The 27,646-nt window shown below is 37.3% G+C and overlaps 1 protein-coding gene across 1 annotated transcript in view; it reads right to left on the bottom strand.

The window, feature by feature from the left end:
- Positions 1-507: 507 nt before the first annotated feature.
- LOC125055750 (suppressor of lurcher protein 1-like) overlaps positions 508-27,646 on the bottom strand; it is an 84,794-nt gene continuing 57,655 nt past the window's right edge. Inside the window, exons 5-15 of the mRNA XM_047658308.1 lie at positions 26,683-26,912; positions 25,122-25,278; positions 24,337-24,396; positions 23,139-23,227; positions 8,234-8,353; positions 7,762-7,815; positions 7,016-7,202; positions 4,835-5,025; positions 3,757-3,964; positions 2,481-2,713; positions 508-611 (exon numbers count right to left, since the gene is read on the bottom strand). Coding sequence (XP_047514264.1) covers positions 547-611; positions 2,481-2,713; positions 3,757-3,964; positions 4,835-5,025; positions 7,016-7,202; positions 7,762-7,815; positions 8,234-8,353; positions 23,139-23,227; positions 24,337-24,396; positions 25,122-25,278; positions 26,683-26,912 — 1,594 coding nt within the window. The 3' untranslated portion in view covers positions 508-546. The remainder of the gene's footprint in view (positions 612-2,480; positions 2,714-3,756; positions 3,965-4,834; positions 5,026-7,015; positions 7,203-7,761; positions 7,816-8,233; positions 8,354-23,138; positions 23,228-24,336; positions 24,397-25,121; positions 25,279-26,682; positions 26,913-27,646) is intronic.

Genomic DNA, 27,646 nt, shown 5'->3' with positions numbered 1-27,646 from the left:
ACAAGATTTTTTACTAAGCTTTAGATTTTTAGAATGAATGCGTTTCTATTCGTTTTATTTTTGAGGAACAGTCCAGTGTGTGTCATCTAATATATAAAATTCTCTTGTCACAATGCTCGTTCCCATACTCCTTCGGAACGGCTCGACCGTTTCTCATGAATTTTTTTTTGCATATTCAGTAAGTCTGAGGATCGGACAACATCTATTTTTCATCCTCCTACATGTTGAGGGTGGTCCCATCCCTAAATTTTAATTTTTAATTTTTGTAACAAAACTTTTTATTTTTATTTTTTTATGATATATACAAAAATACATATAACCCTTAATTGTCACCCCTCTACGATTAACCCCTTTTTTATTATAGTAGATACTTACTTTTATTGAACTAAAAAAATATTTCCTAGAAATAATATACATGTCAAAACGACGTTTGCCGGATCAGCTAGTTTTATCATATAAACACCGAATATCCCCGACTCACATATAGCTAGTCAATGAAACAACAAATTATCAACAGTAATAATTTATTTATATCTCTGTAGGAATCTATCTCAGGGTTAGGTACAAGAGGATTACGTTTAATGCTAACATCCACGACCATTTGAGTGAATCTGGAACAAAAACATAGTTCAATAACATATTACGGTACTTGGTCGGTAATTTTCACGTAAAATCACTTTGATGACTTAGTTGTGGCTGGCTAAGCTTGTCCATAGGAAAATAAACAGTTTTCTTCTAATCTCAATAAATCTAAATCTCAATAAATCTCAGAAAATCTAAATAACGTTGAAAAATGGTGGATGAGAACATAATTTACATGAAATCATTGTCACGAAAATTTACCTTAAAATATATTTTTTAAGACAAGTAGATCAAAAACAATTTGTAACATTCACAAAGGAAATTTGTGATTATATTCAAGTCTATGAGAATTCAAATATTTATAAGAAAATCACTGTCTTGTCATGCGTAGTTAGGTATTTAGGTCCTCGCAAACATATTGTTGTAACATTAACGGATTAGATTTCTTGCAGCTATGACAGAATATTCTGAAGTTAAGAATACATTATTCAAGATGGTATCTTGGATAAAGTAACACTGAAACCAGATATTAAAACCATTGAAAGTGAGAGGTCATTTGGCCTTTGTCCAAATTACGAAAAAATGTTTTCGGTTTAGCTTTGATAATACCTTCATTAATCTTCATGATATGTATTCAAATGTATTTTTTCTTATACTTCCAAATCCAGTATGATTATTTTATTATTTACTAGCGAAATTCGTTTCGCCTAAATTTTAACATAGCCGCGTTTTTTTACATAGCCTATCTATTTAGTAGCATCATACCCACACGTGGAACATTTTGCTACCCCGTAAAGTATCGCTTTTCCGGAATAACAAACTAAGTACTAAATATAACAATTTTTTTTAATTTTCCTCTCCAAAAAAACTTTTAGAGTTCAAGGAATGAATTAAAAAATAACTCGATTTGTTCAAGCCGTCTTTCAGTTTTGCGCTTAGCAACATATACGATTCATTTTTATTTATAGATATATATAATATACAGTAGAAATCACACGTTTTATAAATTTTTCAATTTGGATTAAAGACATAGAATAAAACTTTTTTATCTACTAAACCTATTTGTCGTGTAAAATACATAAAATTCAGAAGAATTTCATATTTTCGCGAACCTTGTATGTATACTATTGCGAGGCGATATCGAGAGAAGGTAGCCGAGACTCTGAAACACGTTCACGCGAAGAACTACTAATAAAATGATTATGAAATGGTGATTGTAGAAGTCATCTTGATTTCCTTGAAATATCTTGTCAGGCAAAAAAATACCTTAAAGATAGTTTATATAAGTTGACTTAATAAGTCCGCATCATGTGTTATTTATTACCTTTGTTCATTATAAAGATTTCGTTAAATATTTCTTATTCTAAATTGAACAAAAGATTACATCGTTACTAAGGTGAATTTTCGTCACGAATACTGTTAAAAATAAGGATAATTTATTGTATAAAAAAAAACATGAAAATGGTAATTTAATCACAGCCTAGGACAGCCCTTTATATATTATTATTATTATTGGACAATTCACACCAATTGACCTAGTCCCATGTTAAGCTGGTGAAGCTTGTGTTATGGGTACTAGGCAACGGATATACATACATATTATAGATAGATAGACATATAAATACATATTTAAACAACCAAGACCTAAGCACAACATAACTTAGTTATGGAGCTGGGAACCCTGAAACAGGTATTCTTTACTTAAAAAGGTTAAAAAAAAACCCAAATCTTACACATTGTATTGCATATCTATCTTACGATTAATTAACACAAAAAAACCACAACTACGCTGGTGAAAAGTCAGGTTAACGACCTTTTTTTAGTAATATTAGAGACCGTGCGGCTCTTTACTTTGTGAAAATCATACGTTAGCATTTTGTATAGACGTTCTAACTCACCTGTACCACCAACAGCAGGCATATTTACGCTAACCATTTCGTTGTCTTTAAGAAAAATATAATTCGCTTTAAAGCCGGTGCCGTCCAGTCGGTCGTTAGATCTGAATGTTATTCTCATGAAGTTCTTCTTAGAGGTGACCTTTAATTCCTTTAATTGTCCACAGTGTCTGGTACCGCGTGAATTGCCGTCATACGATAACTGTACGTAGTCGCTGGCTGATACTGCCTCGCAACTGAAGAAATACATGTTTATATTTACATATGTTGCGGTCACCTAGTTTATGAGTGGGTTGGAAATTAAACATAATCAGTAGCTTATCGCAGTAGCCAGTCTTATTGCGCGCGGGAAGAACGATCGGCGCTACCAATTGTACGCTACACACTGTCGCAATCGGCAATACAAAGAGTGTGGTATATATGTCACCGTAAAATTGTAAACACCGTTAGATTGTAATCTATCTCGCGAGATTGTGAACTGTCGAAAGATTGTGAACCTCAACGTACTGCTTACGATTTAACGTATTATTATTCGGTAGATTGTAATTCACAATCTTTCGACAGTTCACAATCTCGCGAGATAGATTACAATCTAACGGTGTTTACAATTTTACGGTGACATATATAAACCAATACAAGGTAATTAAAACGCTTTTTATAAATTGCTTCTTAAGCGATATGAATGGATAAATAAAGCCATGGATTGAGTTATTTGGAAAGCTAAAAAGAATAAGGAAGGAATTTAGAATAAAGAGTAACAAGAAAAAATGTATTTAAAAAGTTAAAATTGTATATTGTTAACAATTGTAAAGGTTGGAAATAAACGGACTTAGAAGTAATTACAGTTTTTGTAAGTTCCGTAACCCCTTAATGGGTCTATCACTACGACTAGAAGTCATTTAATAGCGATAGAGTCGCCTGTTGCCTACGTAATCGTAATGTATGGGTTTTTTTCAAGGAAAGAGCATACTGATTTTAAAACGCCGGCAACGCACTAGCGAGCCGGCAGTTTTAATGTCCATTGGTTTCACTTAACATCAGGTGAGCCTTTTACCCGTTTGTCCTTATTGTATATTTATTTATTAAGAAATGCATCATCATTAATAATGCATTTTCTACAGTATAAGTTACTATCTTTTCTAATATACATGACAGTTACAGTGAACATAAATTTTACAAAATATAATAATAATATTTTACTTCCAACTGCAAATTTTAGTTATTATGCCTAACAACGCATGTATAAAAAACAACAAATTGTAAAAATGGAAACACTCACGGGTGCACGCCCTCTACATCAAAATGTGTGAAATGTAAATGCACTCTTTGCCCCTTAGTCCCATGGAAGAAGTAATTACACTCCGTATCTCGTGGATACAATCCTGGATGGTTTGGTGACGTCACCACACCTTTTGCCTTTACACTACTATTGTATACGAATGCGCAGGGGTACTCCAATAGCTGTTTTCCACTTGAGATTCCGTAATCTGAAATCAGACTGGGGTGTTAAACAGATAACACAAAGCATTAAAGACTTTATTACAATGAACGATAATTCAAATTGTTAAAGCAATCTCTGCAATTCTAATTCAAAATTCGAACATACTTAGTGTTTTCAATCAAAATGTTTTAGTTGAAATTACGAACATTGTAGTTGTGACGTCACATGTTCGATAGGTTATTGCCGCCTTAAAAACAATTACTAGTTAAACAAGATAAACAAGGGCGTAACTTGACGTTTACGTTTTTGAAGCCTGAGAAAATAAGTTTTTTTTTTTTTAATTTACTTCCAAATGTGTACTTTAAAAACATTGTACAGTATGTTCTATGTAAATGTTAATATGTATAACCAAAAAATCCGAATTAAGAGAATCCTACAAATTTAAGTCACTTTTTGTAACTTTTTAATTCTCTCATCAATTCATTTGGATCTCCTCGATTTAAGCTTCAGATAAACCACGCGAATCACGAATATCTAAAGTAATCTGAAATTTATGGGTCAGCTGAAAATTGTTGAGCAATTTCAATTTAATTTCACCCTTTTTGCGATTAATCCGTCCAAACAAAATGTGAATTTTATTTTGTTCTTGTTGTGATTGTGTTCGGTTTGTTACAGATAATAAACTTTTCTGGTCTAGTAGCTTCAGCGTGCGACTCTCGACTAAGGTCGTAGGTTCAATACTCCGCCGTGCACATCTATCACGTATGGTAGGAAAATAACGTATGAAAACCGGCATGTCTAAAATCCAAAAATCGACTGAATGTGTCAGACAGAAGACTGATCACCTTATTGTCCAGGAAATAACAATGGGTTGGATTAAAATTAAATGACAAAATTTGAGATGTTTTTAACCTACCTTCAACAAAGTGGTAGGATATTTTAAAGCCCCTGCTATACCGTGACGAGTAAACTCCCCTGAAGTCTACAGCGAGTTTCGGCCCATTGGACATGATGCCCTTAGGTACGTCACTACCGCAAAACGACGCCATTTTCTCTAATCTCCCGTCCACTTCCACAAACACGTCCAGCGAATCCATGCTTTCACAGCTGTAAGTTCAGGGATTAAGTCATAAATACCGTATAATTGCCAGGTTTTTTTTGTCAATATCTAAATTGAAAAATGTATTCCAATTAAAATTATTATGATTGCAGCTTACACGTCGTTTTGTAGCAAAAGGAGAAATTTATTTATTTGTTTATTTACAGCCAAATTAAAAAAAAAATAAAGCCATTAGACATTTAAAGTGATTTTTATACAATTACCAGAAAACCTTTTGCTATACATGTACGTAGTATATTTTTAAAACACATTATATTAGCCCCGTACAACCTTGCCCTAACATGGGTCATTGCAATGGACTGCGTGTGCCTACATGGTAAAAATACCTGTGTGGCTTTGTTGCGGTGCTGTGTGTGATTTTATATTAATTTTTTTTAAAAAATTTATACCTTAATACCTACTAATATGTATGATGTAACTAACACAATGCTGACCATATGGACCAATGATTGTCTGCTTAAATAATTTAATAATTAAAATATTAACAAATAGGTCGATCTTCGAAATGTACAGCCGGTCTTAATATATTTTGAAGCTAATAAGTACAATTCTAATAATAGTTATTAAGGTACTTTCAAATGTAATATTTTTTTTTAATGCCTAAACACAAGAACATTAGACAATAACCGATTTGACAGTAATAACCTTTTGACAGGTTCAGGTTTTATCATTTGTCAAAATAATATCTATTTTACAAGACATGTTCTAATTAAAATTAGACAAAGTTTTGATGATGACTTGATAATACCAAAATTCAGATACGAATAGAATATTTATTTAATTATGTCCAAAAATTTAATATAAGGAAGATTTCTTCACTGTTTTTTTATACCATACTGGAAATGGGGTTACACAATACACATCCCTCGAAAATGCAGCAGGGGGATTTGTGGGATTCACTCAAGGCACTCTGCTGCTCAACCGGCTATACCTACTAAAACCACCCCTGGTAGTACCAGCTAAACAGGCCCTCATAGTTACTTTCGCATTCTACCGAGGTCTCGGCGTATATATGAGCCATAAGGCGACGACAGTGTGGTGGCAGGAGACCGGCGATCCGTCTCTTCCCAATTGTTTTACAGATAATAAATAATTTAGGAATCAACAATTTCCGTGAGATTAGAGATACAAATCTGGGTAAATAGTTCAAACATTAATTATAACATTTACGTAAATAAGATCGACACAATAAACATCTAAATTGCTTTGCTATACAAATCGTTATATTGCGTGAACATTTTAATAAAATACGAATGAAGTACCCCATTAAAGCGGTGTCGGCGTTAATAAAAAATGTGAATTTTTCGTGGAAAACACAAAAGGCATTTTGTACGGTCATTAGTGTTCATTTGGGACAAGTTCTACACCTGAAAATACCGTGAAAAATGGTGAAAATACTTTTCATATTAGACGAAAATGTGTTTTTTAAGGAATGCGAAACTACTATTTAACAGAGAAAACGAACTAAATAGTTTATTAACTGTGTAGAGGGTTTATTAGAAAAATAAAAAAATAAAATATTTTATTTATATCTGGATTATTATCTATGCTTTTACTCGGAGATTTTGCTAAATGTTTTACGTATGAGGCGTTATCGTAAATCTGCAAGCTTACCACAAAACTTCAATAGCGATCACAACATCAATATTGAGATTTTACATAATTCCAAGGTTCTAAATTAATATCAGCGATACGGACATCGAAAGAAATGAATCGAAAATGGTGTACATCGTTATTTATTAAAGTTACGTAATACGCATGCAGCGTTGCGATTCTGTAAAATTTTACATTCTGATAAACAATAAACTACAACCTCCCTCCTTATCAGAATGCCAAATCGTAAATGACTGCTTCACGACTGATCTGAGCGCGATCGCCGCTGCGAAAACCACAGTGAGAGTTCGAAAAGTGAGTTACAGAATCGCAGTGCTGATGAATGTTACAATTAGAAGGCCACTTTTAAATCCAAATACTCACTCAATAATATTGCCTGTAACCCGTTGCAGGTTGAAGTCTTCGAACAGCAGTCTCACCCTCTGCCTGCCGCGGGCCAAAAAGTCATAATGACAGTGCGTTTTAGGCGGATACGGCGAGGGGTATAAAGGCGAGATCAATTTGCCGCTCCTACTCTTATCCGATCTGAATACTTGATGGCACGATGATGCTGAAACGTTAGCTCGTTTCGGTAATGGTATTTTTATGCGATGCCCAGATTAGGCCGGCTTTATTTCGTATAGAGTAGGATACAGCCTGTTTGGAACGGGTATTGTAAGGAAAATGTAAGTGTTGAGGGAGATCTAATAAACAAGAGTTTAAGAGGGGTTTTTAAAATTGCGTTCTTTTTTAAAATTTTATTTTTAGAACGGTTTCATTTGTACGAATTTTATATTATATAAAGAACCTCTTTTGTGTTTTTAAAATAATTATAATGCTGGCTGGTTAATACAATGATTAGTGCCTCCTAACGACGCGACACTGACAAATTACGGGTAACATTGACTGATAATCAGTCTACTATAGGAAATGTGGCCCAAAGAATATAAATAATATAAATTATATATACTAATATTATATCTATAGACGTAAAATTTTTATAGAACTACAAAAGTGATTCTGGAGATTCTTTCATCTCTAAAAAGGTACATAATATTTAATAGAAATATTAATGTATTTAATTTTGCATATGATATATGTTTTCCAGTTGTCATTTGATTTATACTTACTAGCGGCACTAACTGCTGGACCAACCGAAGTACCTTCAGAAGATTTTACAACATCTAAAAAAGAAAAGAGTTAATGTATGAGCTATTATAAAGCACTTCTTAAACAGTGTTTTATACCTACAGAATGATATGATACTTGCGCAACATAGATCCTAAATCCCCACAGGAAATGCAGTATTTACATGTGTAAATATTGTTTACATATAAAACAATATTCGAAATTCAAATTTAAAATATTGTCGCTACTCTTACATAAAGCTCACAGGTAACACAGCACTTTACTTTTGATTTTGGCGCATACACCATAGATTGTATCAAGCATGAATATCCATAGAGTACACACATCTATCATTTACGATTCAACACATACAATTCACCTACATTACTGAAAGTTCAGTATCAAAACAAGACTTTTACAAGTCGTCATAAAAATATCATAATCCTAAAGAATACATTTGTATGCTTACTAAACCTTCAATAGAGCTATCATCTGGTTGAAACTGGTATTTCGCCTTGAATCCCTGACCAGGCGTCTTGGACTTCGCTATAAATTCTACCAATAAGTCTGGACCCGTAGATAAAATTTCATAACCTAAAAATAATGGAACGGTCAAATAAGTGTAATAAGATTTCAGTCTTTTGGGATCATATTTAATTTTATATATTATACTAGCTGCCCTCGCGAACTTCGTTTCTCCTAAATATGATTTTACTTAGCCTACCTTTTTAGTACATACCAACAAGGAACATTTTGCTTTGCTACTCCAGAGGCTGTTCGGTTTTCCGGGATGAAAACTTTTTAGGTTTTTCTGTGATTTTTCTCTATATAAACATCAGAGTTCAAGTTATAAATTCTTAGTTAACAAATAAAACATAAGGGTTCATCGTAGGGGGTAGATGAAAATTAAGGGTTATATGTATTTTTGTACGCTGTATCATAAAAAATTAAAATTAAAATTTGAGGTGGATACCCCTTATTACTTAAGGGGTTGAAAGATACATAGTAGCCGATTCTCAGACTTACTGAATATGAATAAAAAATTTCATAGGAATCGGTCGAGCCGTTTCGGAGGAGTATGGGAACGAACATTGTGACACGAGAATTTTATATATTAGATATAGATCAGAACACTAAATAAAGCCATCTAATGTGTATAATTTTATACACATTAGATGGCTTTATTTAGTGTTCTGATACAAAAAGCAAGACAGCACATTATTGTGTAACAGGTTCACATTATTCTTATTGATATCCTGATTTAAGGACATTATAGTTTAATCAGCTTTTTATGTCTATGAATTATATCGTTAATTTAGAATGAAATTCAACTATTAAATCACAAAAACTAAAATATCTTTAAACATAAACCTACTTATAACTGTAGTCAGGTTCGTTCGATAAAATATATTTTATAGTGAGGTGCAACTCAACGAAGAAAGCCGTTTTAGTAGCTGTATGGTGAACATATTTTAATAATTGAGTAATACTAAAGTAATACTAAAGTAATACTAAAGTAATACTAAAGTAATACTAAAGTAATACTAAAGTAATACTAAAGTAATACTAAAGTAATATTAAAGTAATACTAAAGTAATAATAAAGTAATACTAAAGTAATACTAAATTGAGTAAGTAATCATTAATTCCCAACGAATGATTCTGAGTGCGGCACCTAAACATACGTTAAACATATTGCTACTAGTGTTGCCCAAATGCAAGACCAAGACGAGACTTAGGCCAGTCTTGGTATTGTCTTGCGTCAATACACCTGGTCTCGGTCTTGGTATTGGTATTGCGCTCTCAGTCTTGGTCTTGGTCTTGATCTTGCTGCAAGAGTCTTGCAAGTCTCGCAAGACTTGCAAATACCTATTAGCCTATTGCTATTTGTGGGGGCTTGCGGGCTATCCTGGAGCATTCACCAATGTACAATGTTCATCAACCAATAATAGCAGGCAGGCTACAGGCATTGTGTTGAGATTAGCAGATTTCATTACAGTGTGCGTAGGTACATTTTTTAGGCAACTTGTCGTACTCGTGACTGGCGCGCTTTGCTACGTAGGTACTGTCGTTAAAGTATGTGTAAGTAAGAAACGATGTAGGTACCTACTACAACAAAATTGTATTCCTTAGAAAAATAATCGTCGTACCTACACGACGATTATTTTTATTTATTTAGTCAATCATCGCTGAAGACAATAGTCGCTACTAGAGTAGGTACGATAGAAGTTGATAAACCGACACTGCAATTCTCAATATGACGTCGCTCATATTTGGAGCTTTTCCACGTTTCAAGTTTGTTAAAATCACCCACTTCCAATTTTGCAGTGCAATGTCCTTTAAAAAGGTATAATAGGTAATCTATATATATAAAAATGAAACCCGTTTTCCGTTGTCACGACATAACATGAAAACGGTTTGACCGATTTGTCTGATTTTTTTAAATAATATACCTTGAAGTACGAAGATGGTTCTTACGGAGAAAAATTAAAATAAAATTGAGTGAATCAGTCTAAAAACAACACTTTTCTATATTCCCATACAAAATATTCGTAATAATACTTAAAAGTGAATTTGAACTTTAATACCATAGCATAAAGTTCAAGTGTTAGTGGAGGGGTTCCGGGAAGGTAAATTTTTAATTTTTTGACATAATGTATTTGTTGTCTTATCAATTTTCTTTTTTTATCTTACTAGCTAGACCGGTGTCCCGAATAGCAGAATAAGTATTTTAAACAAATAAAGAATCGACTGTTAGGCGGTACGATGTTCGCCAGGCCAGCTAGTAATAATATAAACTAGGTATATTTTTATTACTTACAACAATTTTTATAAAATCTACCTATCCTTACGACTACATTCTTCCTTGCGAGGACAACATAATCTATTTGCGTCCGTTCTGAGCACCCGGAAACTTATTTTATTCTTTAGAACATGGGCAGTGGCGGCGACCTTTGACATGAAAGCGACGGCGGCAACACAAAGTCTAGAAGCGGACTAAATTTTTACCTATTTTGGTGGGGTTGTCAATGTTGGCATTAGCACAGAAAAATAAAATTAAGTAAACACAACGTTTATCCACTTTTTAATAACTAGGTATCCACGATAGAATATTTTTTCTACTAATTTCCTAAGGGTCGATTCGACCTAACTTCAATTTATACACGAGTAACTATACCAAGAATAATCTATTCCATGATTTAAATCTCGAGTAAATCCATAGTCGTTTGTCCACGTAATCAATAGTATAATTGCGCTAGGAATAACAATACGCGAATAGCAAGAAAATGGTGAACGAAAATAAAACTCGGCAAATAAATGTTGTTCTACAACGGGACAGTGTAAGAGCATACATCATGTCAACTCGATTTTGCCGTATTATAGTGTGAAAAAGTAGCTTTTAACAGGTGTCAAACGACGACAAAAAGTTTTTATTTCTTGTTTGTTTGAGGCTTTCGTCTAAAAAGGAACTTCTGTTGAGCCTAGTTGAATTTCATTCTAATATTATAGAAAATAAAAAAATCTAAAAATAATTAATAAATAAATACTAAAGTGTTTAAACGTTTCATTATACAATGCCAGACTATTAATTTAGTGCGTTGCGTTGACTTGAAATTAAAACACAGAATACATATTTGTGAAATGACAGAAATCAGCTGATTGGACTGACTGACGCCATTAAATTATTCTAGGAATAGCTGTTATTCCGTGCGAAACGGCGGTATAGTTGCAATTCCCGAATAAGCCCACTATTCTTAGAATTTGTAGTTGGTAAAACGTAAAATTTATTTACTCTCGATTAACTGACGATTTATTCTAAGATTAAAATTTACTCTTGTTTGGTCGAATCGACCCTAAGTACTCAGTCTAAATATCTTTTTCATAATTTTTGTTTTTCAATAATATGTTGTGTGTAATTGAATGGTAAACTCTAAATCTTACTAGAGAGCTTTTTTAAAATAAACTTATTGAAAGCACTGACATGGCATATACACTTTTCAATCTTGCTGCTCACATTTTAGTACCTAGGTATCACTCACTATCTATCATTTACCGATATTAACAATGATTATTTCGAAATCAAAATATTCGCAATTCAATAGATGCAATACCTACTTAGTTATTAATTATCATCTCGCCCGACAGCTTTTAACGCTGTAGTGTTCGAATTCAAGCCAGTGTGAGAATGTATTTAAATAAAAAAAACTCAAAGCATTCAATTTATACCTACCTACTGCTGGGACATCTTCAAGGTCATTTAATTTTATACTCCTATACCAACCCTACCAAAATAGGTAAAAATTTGTGTGCCTCTGTCCGTACTCTTTGTCGGCGAATGCGGCGCTCAGTGTCAAATGCTGTGTTACACTTGTTGCAAACCGCGGCGTCTTTGTCGGTAAATTATCAAATAAGTAGGTATTTAATACACCGACCGACCAACAGTTTATTCGCAGAACGTCACATTTCCCCAATCAACTTTGAACCTTAATTCTTTAGCGATAAACTTGAAAATCTGTTGAAGAAATTTGATAGATTGTAGTAGCTTGATGTGCTGGCGTCTGTACCATAGTATTGGCTGCCGTAGAAACAGTTACTAGACCTACTCGACTCGCTGTTAGTTTTAAATTTTGCTAAATAGAAGAATAATATAAACTTTGAAACATAAGTTTCACACCTACATGATGTTTATATAATTTTAAGCACATACCAACCTACGAGTACTAACGTTAGATCTGCACATTAGACATAAACAAGCATAACATATTATTATAGGTAGATACCTACAAGGTATGAACTTTGCTAGAAAGTTATTAGGGAACAGATTTGTGAGTATTAACACGCTACCTACTTAATAAATTGTTGAAATATAATAAGTACTTACCTACCTAATCAATACAATACGTTTCAGGGTGCTTTCAGACGAGCGGCACGTTGCCAATTACAAATACAACTGCAGCCCTTAGTTTAGTGTTATGATTTGTGATACCTACGGTTTTGATACTGGGGAACGTTTCTCAAAATCGGGATTGAAACCAAATACCTACTTAATAACGCCCAAATCTCAGTTTGTCTTAACTGCAAGACGCAAGAGTCTTGCAGGCTTAAGTATTGTCTTGCTCAAGTCTTGCAGGGTTCAGTCTTGGTATTGGTCTTGCTATAATAAGGCGGTCTTGGTCTTGGTCTTGGTCTTGCAAAAACGCAAGAACAAGACCAAGACTGCAAGACCAAGACCGATTTTGGGCAACACTAATTGCTACTAATTGAAAATGCCTAGAAACCGGAGACGGAAGCGCTTCTTAATCTCGCATTTGATAGATAACTAAGAATCTAGTAGCGCGACAACCCTATATGGCTATTCTCCTAATATAACATGTGTTTCTTTGTTCATTATTCTTTTATACGCAAGGTGATTTTGTGCTTGACTGCGTCTCTCTAGGCTTAGGGCGAACTATAATTCTCCTATGCCAAAAACCAATACATTTTTACGTACGGGATTCCGACGTTTCTGAATTTAATTCTTAATTGACACCGGGTTGAGAATCGCATTAGCTATTAGGCAAATGATTTGACAAGCAATTTTAAAACCTATTTCTAAATTGCGAATGTACAATATTCTGTGCATGAACTTATACCGTACTAACTCTGCTTACATTTGCCAAAAGAACGTTGATGCGATATATAATATGTACAGTATAGTTATTTATTTGCATTTCTTTTCAGATAAGGAAACATTCAAAATCAGGAATAAATCTAAATGCTAAAAGCAACGAGTTTATTACTGATTTTATCAGACAATCAGTGCGAAAGAAGATCGAAGAATATTAGAAGTGCAAAACAAAAGTGTAGTTCGAAGTGAAACAATTTAAATCCATTTAATTAAAATATAAATTATTCAGGTTCAAAATTATAATATTCGACTTATAAATGACTTGGGAAATTAATTTCGTGTCTTTTCATCTTCGACGTAGGCTTATGACAGTCCTTTAATAAGTATTTACAGTCCTCGAGGCAATTGAATAGAATTAATCAAAATGATCTGAATGTAAATTATATGTATTATATTACAGTGAGACTAATAAATCTGGATTTGATATATATGTCAGAGATCCACATCATCATGATGTTTCATATTATTTAAAAAAGGTAATAACAATTTAATTAATAACAATTATTTAGATTGAAAAAAAAAAAAAACTAAACTTAACATAAACTAAAATATATCATTAAAAGGAGTCCCTTTAGGCAACGTTCCGAAGATACTGGCAGCGTTCCCCCTTTGAATTGCTAGACTAATTCTTTGTCCGAGGTAGCTGCCAGATCTTCGGTCTCCTGTGATGTCGACTAACCTTTTTGAAATTTCTTTGAAAAGCCTTAAAGCGTTAGGACCCCACGGACCAAGGGTCTCGACACCGAATGGGACAAAATCATATTCTGAGCCTAGACCCCTGTATTTGAATGCTTTATTTTTTTCAGCCGCTTCACAAGCCGCACCAGCTCTGTAGTTGGTTCCATGTAGATGGGAAGGGGCCAGCGTGTCTGAACAGGTTGCATCCCATACCAGTACCCGACCCATCTTCCATGGAATCAAACTCATACCGTCCGGTCTCTTGCCATCGTCTCTTGCAATACCACTCGGCTCAAGTATACTTGGCACGTTGACGGTGGCAAGGGAACGGCGTATGATATCGTTAAGTGCGGCATGTCTCGAGAAGCGGCCTGCACTTTTTTGGCATGACAGGCCGTGATGTCCTAACTTGTCGACATCACAGCCACAGGGACATATATGAGGAGCGCAGACCGGAACCCCAAGCCGTAGACAGGTTGCGATTCGAAGCGTGTCAGGCTCAAGAAAAGTTCCTGTATTTGTCGATGGGTAAGCCGGTCGATGGGTAAGATGGGAGGCCGGCTACTGGCTTCAAAGCCAGTAGCCGGCCTCATGCGTACCCACGGCCAAAAGCCTAGCACGCGCCGAACCTGTACTACAACTCAAAAGATCGTCAAAAGTCAGTTTGCAGTGTATGTCATCCCAGCTCCTCTGTGAATTTAGAGATAATGGAAAATTTTGACCTGGGCATGCAATCAAGAAAGCGTTTCTAGCTTCTTCCAAGCCAGCAATCTCAAAGTTTGAAGGGGAAGCCCTTAAAATTTTACTTATGAGATTTGCTGAACTATGGACAGAAGATAGAAAGGCTGGCAAAGCGACACTGGAAATTTTGCGAATCCCTAAACCACCATAACGGATGGGTAGGGAAGCTTGGGTCCAAGATTGCTCGTTCAGCTGCATATTAAGAAGTGATTCTAAGCTAATTTTAATTAAGTCGTCTAATGGTGTTAAAAGATCTGGGTGATTCCAAAAGGAGCAGCAACGGAGCACATACGTAAATTTTGGGAGAAAAAGACAGAATTTTAGGATGCAAAGTGCATAATGTGGACTAATTTCAAGGAGACGGTCAGCAGAATTTTGAAATTTAGTAATTGAAGTATGAATATAATCAGAGATAGATTCTGTTGATGCCAACCCCCACGACACCTCAGAGACTCAGGCCTGCACAGGATTATACGTTTAGATGTTCGTTTGAGAACACCCGTGCAGTAACCAAAGTAACCTCGGCGCGGCTTTGAATACCGGTGGGGTTTGACTTCGTACGTACTACTGTTCTAGCCAATCCCGACGTCGCCTCAGAGACTCGGGCCTGCACGGGATTAGACGTTTAGATGTTCGTTTGAGAACACCCGTGCAGTAACCAAAGTAACCTCGGCGCGGCTTTGAATACCGGTGGGGTTTGACTTCGTACGTTTTGTCGAGACGGTTTGACGTATCGCTGGCACCGCCTCAACCCACGCACCCCTGCTAGTGCGTAATTGTAGGATGTTGTCTTGAAATGAAACTGCGCCTTGTTCTTGTGTCTTGCTTCGCCGATTATTCTTGGGTCCCAGTTCGTTGCGGAGGAAAAAGAGGATTTTGCGTAAATCTCGCCGAGCTTAAGTACTCAAACAGTATACCGCGACGAGAGCTGCGCTTACAGAAATCTGCGCGCGTATACCGCGACGAGAGCTACGCGACCCTTTTATTCGGCGAAGCATTTTATTAATTTATTTAACTGTATTTTTCCCTTAAATTATTTACATATTTTTATCTAACTTATTTATACTTAAATTCTACTTATGAGCTATCAACAATATTCTTATTTTACTTATAGCTCATACTTAATTACCAAACAATATTCATATTTAACCTATAGCTCATACTTAATACTATTTAAATCTATGAGTCGCCAACATTCTCCCCCTCGTGCGTAGCACCGTCATTCCTGCACGGCGACTTCGCAGGCACCAAGATGACGATCCTCGACGATGGTCTTCGTAACACTCCACCTTTGGTCGCGACGTCGACGATCCTGGTTCTTCCGTCGGGCCCGGGGTAGGTGGTTTCGATGATTCCCCTGGGCCAAGTGCATCGTGGTAGCGTGCGATCTACGATAAGAACCACATCGCCTGGCTGCAGCTGCTCGCCTTCCCGTCGTCCTGTCGTTTTCCTGGGCAGTAGCGTGGGCAAGTACTCCCGTAGCCATCTCCTCCAAAAGTGATCAGAGAGTCGTTGGACGGTCTTCCAATCGTCTCTGCCCACCAGCTTTGCATCAGGAAAATGCCCAACGCGTGCAGCTCCACTGGATCGCCCAATGAGAAAGTGATTTGGGGTTAGCGCCTCCTCTTCCGAATTGTCAGCTAGGTTCGTTATTGGTCTGGAATTAACCATGTGTTCTGCTTCCAACAGCAACGTATGCAGAACTTCCTCTCGTGGAACGCGCTCCTTTAATGTAGCGTCCAGTGCGACCTTAATGGAGCGCACCAATCGTTCCCAAGCTCCTCCCATATTTGGTGCGCCGGGAGGAATAAATTTCCACTGTATGCCAACCTTCTCTGCTTCTGTGACGATTTCCTCTCTTTTAAGCTCTTCAATGGCTGTTTGGAGTTCTTTGCTGGCCTTAACAAAGTTTGTTCCATTATCGGAATAAATTATCTTTGGCATTCCTCTTCGAGCAGCGAATCTCCTTAACGCCATTATAGTAGAGTCCGTCGTCAGGCTGGGCACTATCTCGATATGTACTGCCCTTGTGGTCAGGCATGTAAACAAGGCTCCCCATCTCTTCTCTCTTCGTCTGCCGATCGCCACGAGCATTGGACCGAAGTAGTCCACACCTGTGCACGTGAAAGGGGGCTCACCATGTCTCAGCCTTTCTTGAGGTAAGTTCCCCGCCGGATGTTCCGCTGGTTTACCCTTCTTCAGCTTGCAGTGCTGGCAGTTTTGTTGTATACTACGCAGCACTGATCTCAAGCCTAACATCCAGTATTTTTGCCGTATTTCGTTCATTACTGTGGCTTGATTTCCATGGTTGTATTTTTCGTGATAATGTTTAATCATCAATCTCCCAATGGCGCTCCTGCCATCCAGTACTATGGGCGTTAAATAGTCGTTGTCAACGCCCGCTACGGTTCTTGCTCTACCTTGAAGTCTTATGAGATTGTCTTTCATAGTGACGTCTAGCCTTTTCAATTGGCTTCTATTCTCCGTCGTGCGCCCTTGTTTGAGATTTTTAATGTCTTGTTCAAAGCTGCTTTGCTGACATTGGGCGATTAGAACTTCCTGCGCTCGTAATAGGTGTGTCTCGCCGATCGGAAGGTAAGTTCGCCTCTTTTTTGCACGTTTATTGCAGCGCTCGAGGTTCGACGGCTTCTTTTCTCTACATAGGTCGATGAATTGTAGCACCCTGGCAGTCGATCTCCACAATCTTGTCCACGATGATAAGTTTTCGGGAACCGGAGTAATTTCACTGCGGCGAAGTGTATTCACCTGCTCAGTCGTTCTGTCTTCGTCGCATTTTTCCTTTTTAAAACTTCGTGGAGCTGGCCATTCTTCTTCGCCTTTTGACAGGAAATCTGGACCCTTGAACCACCGATGTTCCGCGTTAAATTCTTCCGGTGGACTCCTGGTCGCATCATCGGCAGGATTCTGCGCTGTAGGCACCCATCTCCAGTCTTGCGGTTTTGTCAGATCCTCTATCTCCGCAATTCTATGAGCTACGAAGGTCTTAAACGTTCTGGGATCTGCCTTTATCCAGGAAAGTACCACACTCGAATCCGTCCAAAACGTTTTCCTTGTAACCTGCAGGTCGAGTTCTTTTGCCACTGAGTCTGCAAGTCTACTACCTAATAGAGCTGCCTGCAGTTCAAGCCTCGGCATAGATGTTGGTTTCAGAGGCGTTACTCTTGACTTGGCGGCGACGAGGTTTATCAAGTATTTTCCTTTACCTCTGGTTCGCCAGTATACTGCGGCTGCATACGCTGTCTCACTCGCGTCAGTAAAAGTATGCAGCTCCCCCTCAGTGCAGAATGGTGACATGCATCGCGGCAGTCGGATGTCTTTTATTCTACCGATATGCTCTAGGTAGCTCTTCCAAGCTTCGGTGTCGTCTTCAGTGATTTGGTCATCCCATCCAACACCACTGCGCCATATCTTTTGAATGAGCTTCTTTCCTTGTATGAGAATGGGTGATAGCAGTCCGAGTGGGTCGAAAGTAGACATCACAGCTCCCGTGACTTCTCGTTTTGTTGGAGTCTGCATGCCTCGCGCTACCTCGTTAGGGATTTTCCTAAATTGGCTTCTAAATCCAAGACAATCCTCTGACGTCAGCCATCTCAGTCCCAGGGTCTTTTCTTCGTTTTCACCTAGGTGCACTTCCTGTTCGCCGTCGGCTTCTACGATCTCTTTCTTATTCGACGCCCATCCTCGTAGCTCGAAGTGCGCCCTCTGGTGGATTAAGTCGACTTGCTGCATTACTCGTTTGCAATCGTCAACACTGTGGAAGCTTTGCAAATAGTCATCCATATAGTGATTGCGCTCTATTGCTTGCGCCGCTTCTGGATATTTATGTAAGTGGATCTTTGCGTTCTTGTTTTTTATATAAATAGCGGTGCAAGGCGACGACGCAGCTCCAAATATCACTGATGTCATTCTGTATTCCTTCACTGGCACTTCCTTGTCTTTTCGCCATAGGAACCTGAGACTGTCTCTATCTTCTTTACGTATTTTCACTTGCAGAAACATTTCTTTTATATCGGCCGCTATTGCTACAGGGCCTTGGCGGAATCGCAGTAGCACTCCAAATATTGACTGTAGTAAGTCCGGGCCGGACAGCAGAACGTCGTTAAGGCTGACTCCGTTGTATTTGGCCGCAGCGTCGAAAACAATTCTCAGCTTCTTTTTCAGAGGGTGAACCACTGGGAAGTGAGGCAGGTACCATTTTTTGTTAGATGTGCAGTCGGCTGGTGCATCTTCAGCGTAGTTGCTTTTCAACAGATTGTCTATCTGCGCGCTATACTCATTTTTTAATTTAGCGTCCTTACGCAGCTTTCTTTCTATGCCTTGAAATCTGTTGAAAGCTGCTGCGTAGTTATTTGGAAGACATACATCTTCCTTTTTCCACAACAGTCCGACCTCGTATCTGCCATCTTCCAACTGTCGGCTGGTTCTTTCCAATATGTCCAGTGCTCGCTGTTCGATATCCATTGAAGGCTTCTTCGGCTGAACCCCCAAAGACTCAATAGTGAAGTGTTCCCTCACCAACTGATCTATTTTATCTTCGACGACGCTGGCGTGTGCACATGTGTTCACGTAATTGATCGGCGACACGCCACTGCTGTCGGAGCCGTGGAGAACCCATCCTAACTTCGTTCGTGACGCCACCGGCTGCCCTGGCTTTCCACGTCGTATTTGTAATGAGACAATATACTCCCAATTGTCTTGGCCAATGAGCAGCTTCGGCGCCTCAGCTTCGTAGCACACGTCTTGTAGTAAGCCCCGCAAGTGATGACACTTCTTTAGTCGACTTTTATCTACGAATTGAGGGGTTAATTTGAGCTCCTTGATAGTTCTTGCCCGCTTAAGTGTGCTCTTCTCGCTTTCCTTGATCCCTTTTAGTTCGATATCTAAAATCATGGAGTCGTGATTTTTCATTTGCCCTCCGCCGATAGTTTCTATATTCAGGGCTTCGCGAGGACCCTTGATGCCGATGCTCGAAGCCACGTTTTCGTCAAGCAGTGTCACCGTTGAGCCTTCATCTAGCAGCGCCAGTACTTGTTTGCTCCCAGCCGGTCCGTATATCTCCACCTTGAGCATCTTAAGAATAGCTTTCGGTGTGCTTATTGTATTGACCGTCGCTGTCTCGGGCGGTGCCTCTTCGTGACATTGTTCGCTCTCCGACGTCACATGTAGTAGGCTATGGTGCCATCTTCGACACAACTTGCACGGTGGTCTTCGGCATGTTTCTTTCCGGTGCTTCCCAGCGAGGCACTTGAAGCAGACCTTAAGCCTCTTAACTGTTTCCCATCTCTCGTTGACTGCCGCTTTTAGGAATCTTTGGCAGTCTTTGAGTTTATGTGTACCTTCACACTCTGGGCACTTGATTTCTTCAGGTCTACTCATTTCAGCGATATTATATGTAGCTTGTTTCACTGGCCTTCTTATCGCTGCGCTCGGTCGTACGCTTTTGCTGTCTTCGAGTACCGCGAATGCGCCGCATTTGTCCGCTTCTAAATTGAGGAAGTTGCTTATCGACTGGATATCACTGAACGATTCCTCTTCCCTCGCAGCCGTGAAATCATACCATCTGAATCTGAGAATTGGAGGCATCTTCTCTATTATAAGTTTCACGATTTCAGGCGAGTAGAGGTATTGCGGTCTCTTCAATCCCTTTATGGCGGCCACGCTGTTATTTATTTGGCTAGCGAAGACGCATATGTCCCTGGGATTTTCCGTAGTTCTGGGAAGCGCCTTTAATTTCTCCAGTTCAGCTAGCACCAGCGCGTCGGGTCTACCAAATCTTCGGCGTAAAGCGTTAATAACTTCTTCTGGCATCGCCTCTGAGTACAAGAGGCTCTTAATGCTTTCTCTCGCTGTGCCTTTAATCGCTTTACGTAGCCGCGCCATATTCTGAATGCCAGAGAACATCGGAGATGTGTCTTCATATACGACTCGAAACGCCGTCCATTCGGAGCTGTCGCCTTCAAATATCGGCAGCTCTTGAATGTACTTCGGTTGCGGCGCTACATGTGTCGTCATGGCTTCCTTTATTGCGTCAGCTATTGCTCGAATGTCGCTCTTTGTTCCTATTTCTTCTGGCCTTTGTGCCGATGAGCGCATCCAGTTTGCCACCTTTTCTTCATGGTTATCGTTGACGTCTTCTATAAAGGAGTCTTCATCTTCCGTTTCTGCTTCTAATCGTAATCTGGCCAGGCGTGCTGCTGCCTGCGCTTCCCGCAGCTCGCAACGAGCCAGCTCTTCTCTGGCCTCGGCTTGTCTTCTTGAGCTGGCTCTGGATACGGCTCTCGATGCGGCCCGCCGGGTGGAACCCGCTGGTGCCAGAGTCAATGCTTGATCTGGCTGGCTGGCTGCACTCGTCGACGTGGACTGCTCTATCGTTATCTCTTCGCCTGTGGTCCGGACTTCGGACGTAGTGGCGGAGGTAACAGTCGTCGTCGATTCCCCTCGCTGCATCCCGTTCTGTGACCTTGTGACTGGCATTTTCTTTTCGCAGTATTCACTTCTTGATGACAACCGTTGCAGGATCCGGCGCTCGAAGGACCACTGTTGTGGTCAACCCCCACGACACCTCAGAGACTCAGGCCTGCACAGGATTATACGTTTAGATGTTCGTTTGAGAACACCCGTGCAGTAACCAAAGTAACCTCGGCGCGGCTTTGAATACCGGTGGGGTTTGACTTCGTACGTACTACTGTTCTAGCCAATCCCGACGTCGCCTCAGAGACTCGGGCCTGCACGGGATTAGACGTTTAGATGTTCGTTTGAGAACACCCGTGCAGTAACCAAAGTAACCTCGGCGCGGCTTTGAATACCGGTGGGGTTTGACTTCGTACGTTTTGTCGAGACGGTTTGACGTATCGCTGGCACCGCCTCAACCCACGCACCCCTGCTAGTGCGTAATTGTAGGATGTTGTCTTGAAATGAAACTGCGCCTTGTTCTTGTTTCTTGCTTCGCCGATTATTCTTGGGTCCCAGTTCGTTGCGGAGGAAAAAGAGGATTTTGCGTAAATCTCGCCGAGCTTAAGTACTCAAACAGTATACCGCGACGAGAGCTGCGCTTACAGAAATCTGCGCGCGTATACCGCGACGAGAGCTACGCGACCCTTTTATTCGGCGAAGCATTTTATTAATTTATTTAACTGTATTTTTCCCTTAAATTATTTACATATTTTTATCTAACTTATTTATACTTAAATTCTACTTATGAGCTATCAACAATATTCTTATTTTACTTATAGCTCATACTTAATTACCAAACAATATTCATATTTAACCTATAGCTCATACTTAATACTATTTAAATCTATGAGTCGCCAACAGATTCATTGTCAGAGATTATGTAATAAAAGAGCACTATGGCATTTCTTTTATTAGAATGGCAACACCGCGCAATATCAAAGACATCTTACAGGTTGTAAAGTAGTGTAGTGCGTTGAATCGATCGTTGAATTCAGTTGCTATCTGATCGGCGCCTGCGCCGCTAAATAAAAATGTCGGACAACGGTAGTGACACCAACTTTACAAATATTAATCACAGTGAATCTGCGACATATATTTAATTTATATCATATAACTAACCCAAATTAAGTAGGTATTTTATTAAAGATTACATATATATACTTAAAGAATTAACAGTGTTAAAAAATTAATAACTCAAATAGTTTTCATTATGAAGACATATTCGTAATGGTTGGTCTAGCAATAATATGCTGCTTTTTTATTTAATCAAAATTTTATACCATATAGAAACTAAGATTTTTTTATTTATTCCTTGAACTCTGTGGAAGGTTTTTATAAAGAGAAATTTGTAAAAATATGAAAGAATTGAAATTTTTGGTTTTCTCTAGTACTTAGGTTTTTATTCCCGTAAACTGAATAGTTTCTAAGCATAACAAAATTTTGCATATGTTGGTATGTAGATACTAAAAAGGTGGGCAAAGTAAACAAAAAACATAAGGCGAAACGAAGTTCGCGGGGCCAGCTAGTTGTTGGTAATAAAGATGTATATATTTGTACGTATATTGTTGTGTTTAAGATTTCATGTGTGTGTTTGTGTATATCATAACAGCCTTTAAATCCTGCATTTCTATATAACTTAAGTTCTGCAGCATAACTCTTGCTAATACAAAAGTTTTCACGTATATTAGATATGTGGCATTAAGATACCTTTAATAAAGTTTCTTTCTTGTTTTTGTGAAATTTCTATTAATAATTCATTAAAGCATTTCCAAAGAAGAATAAAATTGAAAGCCTATTTCTCTGTAAATAAACAGCTTACCTATAATTTCGTTGCACAGCATTGCGATGACCGGTGCGCTTGCAACTTTCCCATCAAAAACTTTAATTGTGTCTGCGCGGTTGAGGCAACTAAAAGATAAAGTTTCAAATTTCAGATGACATTTCCAAATTGAAATGCATGAACTAAATTAACAAATTCAATTTAATATCTGGACTCATTTTGAGATTAATAAATGTTTTAGCGAATTAGTTCGATTGTGGACACAATATTGCGACACTGTTTTTTTTTATATCGTGGCGATAAATTTTTTCCTTAACTATTCCATAATATGTCATTTCATGAAGCGTTTGTTTCTACGATTTGGTTACGATATAAAAACTTAAAAACTATGCAAAAGGCTTCGATTTTCACCAATAGATAGGGTTCCACGAGAAAGTTTTAGGTAGATATATTAAATAAAAACTGTCCGGTTTTAAGAGACATATTACGGGAAATAAAATATATAATAATAATAACATATTACGGTTTGCAATTCAGGAGTAAATATAAAAATTACTTGTATAAAAGAATTCTAACCTATCATAGTAATAACTAAGAGTTCACAAATCTACCTTATTTCAAATAACTACATTATATGGTCTGTTTTTACACTAAGAACATGTCTTCAACCGTTATAAGTTTGTTAATTTTGCTTTTTTATTTCGTAATCATTCTAACACATTCAGTTGTTTAAAGACATCTTTCTAGAGAGATAACGAACGCGACACTTCTATGTTAGGTTTGTTGTGTGGGATCGCGCTGGATCCCAAGATGACATCAGCGCTACGGATATTTTTATATGGTTCATTCACTATATTGTAATTGCATACAAAAAGGTCAGGTTTGCTACTGCTATTGGTACAGAGTATCAACGCAGTTATATATAAATATACTTCTGAATCAAAACGAAGATCCTTCAAGAAAATATATACGAAAAGGACACTGTGTTCAGCAGTTCCCAAGTAGCATCACATTAAAAACCTTCCCTTCCTGGAAATTCCATTTTGCGTTTACCCACATGTAAAACGCTAATATATAAGCTTTAAGTAATAAGCTAATAAGTTGAATTAATAACATGGGTCATTATCTCAACAGATATATTTATAATAAGCAATAAACAATTGAAATACGCATGTGTGTAGATCCACCAACCCTCTAGCAATATAATTTAATTTACCCCTAAGATTGAAAATCCTACCTTTCATCGCTTTTCTGTAGAAATGATTCTTCGAAAACTAATTTTACTCGCTCATTTTTCCTGTAAAATAAAGACATTATTTTCCTGGAAATAATTTCCTCACTTGCAGCAAACGTTCATTAGAAACAATATATAATCGGGTTTAATCTATATATAATATATTTGTATTTTCTGAAATACTACTGGGCAGATATGTATTAGAATAATATAATAAAATAATATTAGAATGTGTGTCTAGCTTATATTTATTACCATAATATAAAAAAAAGTCCAGTTTTCCTAAGCCGGGTCAGACTCGTTAGAAATAGAGATATTTATCGTCAGCAACGCATTCGCGACTTAGAAGCGTTGTTTATAATTTCTTTAAAAGATAATTTGATAATATAAAGTAAGATAAGTTAGTGGTTGCCTGGAAGAGATCGCTCGAAAACGATAAGGCCGTCAGTTGTTTCCTTTTCATTTAATTATGTGTATTATATTATATTTCTGCACATGCAACGTAGTGTTTATAAATAAATAACTAATTTCGAATACCATGAAATTATGCGAGCACATTGTCCTTTCACTACGACTTTTTGGGTCTAAACTCTAAGGCATGCCTGTTTCCTCACGACGTTTTCCTTCACCGTACGAGTGAGTGTTAAATGCGCATATAGAAAGCCCATTAGGGGTCAGTCGGGGTTCGAACCTACGACCTCAAGAATGAAAGTCGTGCACCTAAAATATGTATTAGTAAAATAAACATCTCATCTACACACTACATACATATATTATCATATACATACCTTGCATGAAAATGATAATAGCATTGTGAATTGATAGGATAACTCGAAGGGTATCTTGGACTGTAGAATTTGCCCTGGCTAGGTCTATTTGAGTGACTGTTGAAGACATAATCACAGTCCGAATCTGATACTAGAACTCCGTCGGTTTCGAAATTACCTGTAAAAAGTTTATTTTAAAAATCGAACTACCTTCATAGTACAAGACGGTGGACAAACGACTTCCTGATTCTATTTGCAAAATACCTTCGTGATAGTAGTAAACGTAAATTACGTGAACTTGGGGTTTCGGGATACAAGTTTTGAGCAGTCAGGAGTGCTAATAACATACTATGCTTATACAGAATCATGAGTGGAACAAAACTAGAAAAGTATATTACTTGTTATGAGAAATTACTTAAGTCTACTACTACCTTTTCAAAACATTTTTGATGATTTAACTGTAAATAAAAGAGTGACATCTAGATTCTAAACACACAACATCATCATTGTTTTAATTTCCCCGTACTAGACAGTAATTGTGGCATAGGATAACGGAAAAAATAAAAAATTTAAAAAAAAAAACAAAAATTTAAGCCTTAACGATCGTAATATTTATATCTTGAAGTTGATTTTTTAAATGAGGTGATCTGTTCATTAATTACGATTGGAAGGTGCTCAAGTCGCCATTTTATTAAATTCTTGATCTCTAAGGCCATCAAAAAATGTAATTAACTGTAATTAGTTTAAATTCGTGAAGTTTTCCTCGAAGTTTTCCAGACTTTGGCAGTTATCGAGTTGAAATTCTGTAATTTATTTGTTTTGTTTATTAACCCTCTAGCAGGTATAAGTTTGAACTCAGCCGTAGACTGGTTTATACTAAGTGTATGGAAAATGTGTTTGAGCTGTCTTAAAGTAACATTAATGGTATTAAGAGAGCTTAGCGCTACATATAATAATAAGCTTTCCATTATCTCTAAAGTTTTTCAGTTTGTTTACGTTACAATATTTACGAGGAGTATTTTTTCAAGTTATACTTTTTTAGGCGCGTTATAAAAAATTGATGAGAGTGAAATTTTACGATGCGCGCGCACCGTGACACAAAATTAACAGAATGAAGTTGCCCACGGTAGATGCTACGGCATTGGACATAATTTAAAAACAACATTCGAATAATAATAGAATTTATGTTATACTTAATGTAAGAGAATAATAATAAATATTTATTTATTTAATTTTTCAAATGTAAACTGAACTTTATTGGCTATAATGACTCCTTTTCCAGTTTTTGATTATTTAATTGTAATTAATTATTTGCATGCAATCAAAAACTATTTTTATATTCTTACGCGCGCACATAAGGTGCGTGTGCACCCTTTTTTTTATGTAGACAGGGACCCCTAAATCATAGCCTATCAGGAACGCAATCAGGCAGATATATATATGTATAGAAAACCTTCTTATTTTCATTTCAATGATTACTGTAAAATTAAAACAAAAGCAAATAAAAATGTCGCTGACTTTAATACCAGGTGTAACGTCCTTATAAAAGCGTAAGTTCGTGAAATATTTTTATGATACTTACGTCTATCTATAAACTTATATGTCCCAATAAAACCCGTAGAGTTTGATTCCTTTTCCCCGCTATTTAGTTCTAGAACTAGTGCAGAACCATGCGAGTATAATGCTGGTGGGGCATCATTTCTGTTCCCGCACAAGATTCTGGACCACTTCGAATGTTCGTTGACTCCAGGTGGCCCTGGCCCGTGAATACCAACTTCTGAATACACTTTAAGGTAGTCACCTCGGGTACAACTGAAACAAGAACATTGATATATTAAAAATTCAATTATTGATAGAACTGCATTTCTAGAACATTGATAGCATTAAAATCAGCAAAATTTTTCAAATTCTGACGGCAAAACCCAACCTAGGAGTTCAAGCACCTCTATTTCGAATCCTTCGCAATTAAACAATACATATCCGGAGCTGTCTTGCGATTCTGTAACTCACTTTTCGAACTCTCACCGTGGTTTTCGCAGCGGTCGCGCTCAAATCAGTCGTGAAGTAGTCATTTTACGATTTAGCATTCTGATAAGGGATCTTGTAGTTTATTGTGTATCAGTTCGAAAAGTGAGTTACAGAATCGCAAGGCTGGATATACTCGGTAGTGGGCTGATCAATTTTAAAGAAAGCATTCTTAAGTACCTATCTCGTACCTAATCTGCTGTTTGCCTTGTTTTGTTTTTCTGCTTAACAAAAAATTCTGGTATTCTTATTTTATCTTGTATATTTTAATTGTGTTTTTTATTATATTTTATAAAGCTTTTTCATTATTTTTTTACTCCAGTTCTCAAATCAAGGGCGAGAAGAAGAACTGGCAATAATCTCTGCTAGATTGTTTTTGTTATTTAAAAAAATTCTATACTGCAGGTGCTTACAGGAGGTATGGAGAGAACCTCAAATGGACTTAATTATTGTAATGAAAAGCGGATGTGTAACCTTTATCAGTGCGTCTCGGTGAAATAGGAGCACTACATTACAATGGA

This window comes from Pieris napi, chromosome 14, assembly GCF_905475465.1.
Source record: "Pieris napi chromosome 14, ilPieNapi1.2, whole genome shotgun sequence".
NCBI lineage: Eukaryota > Metazoa > Arthropoda > Insecta > Lepidoptera > Pieridae > Pieris > Pieris napi.
This window is presented reverse-complemented; position numbering and strand designations above follow the sequence as displayed.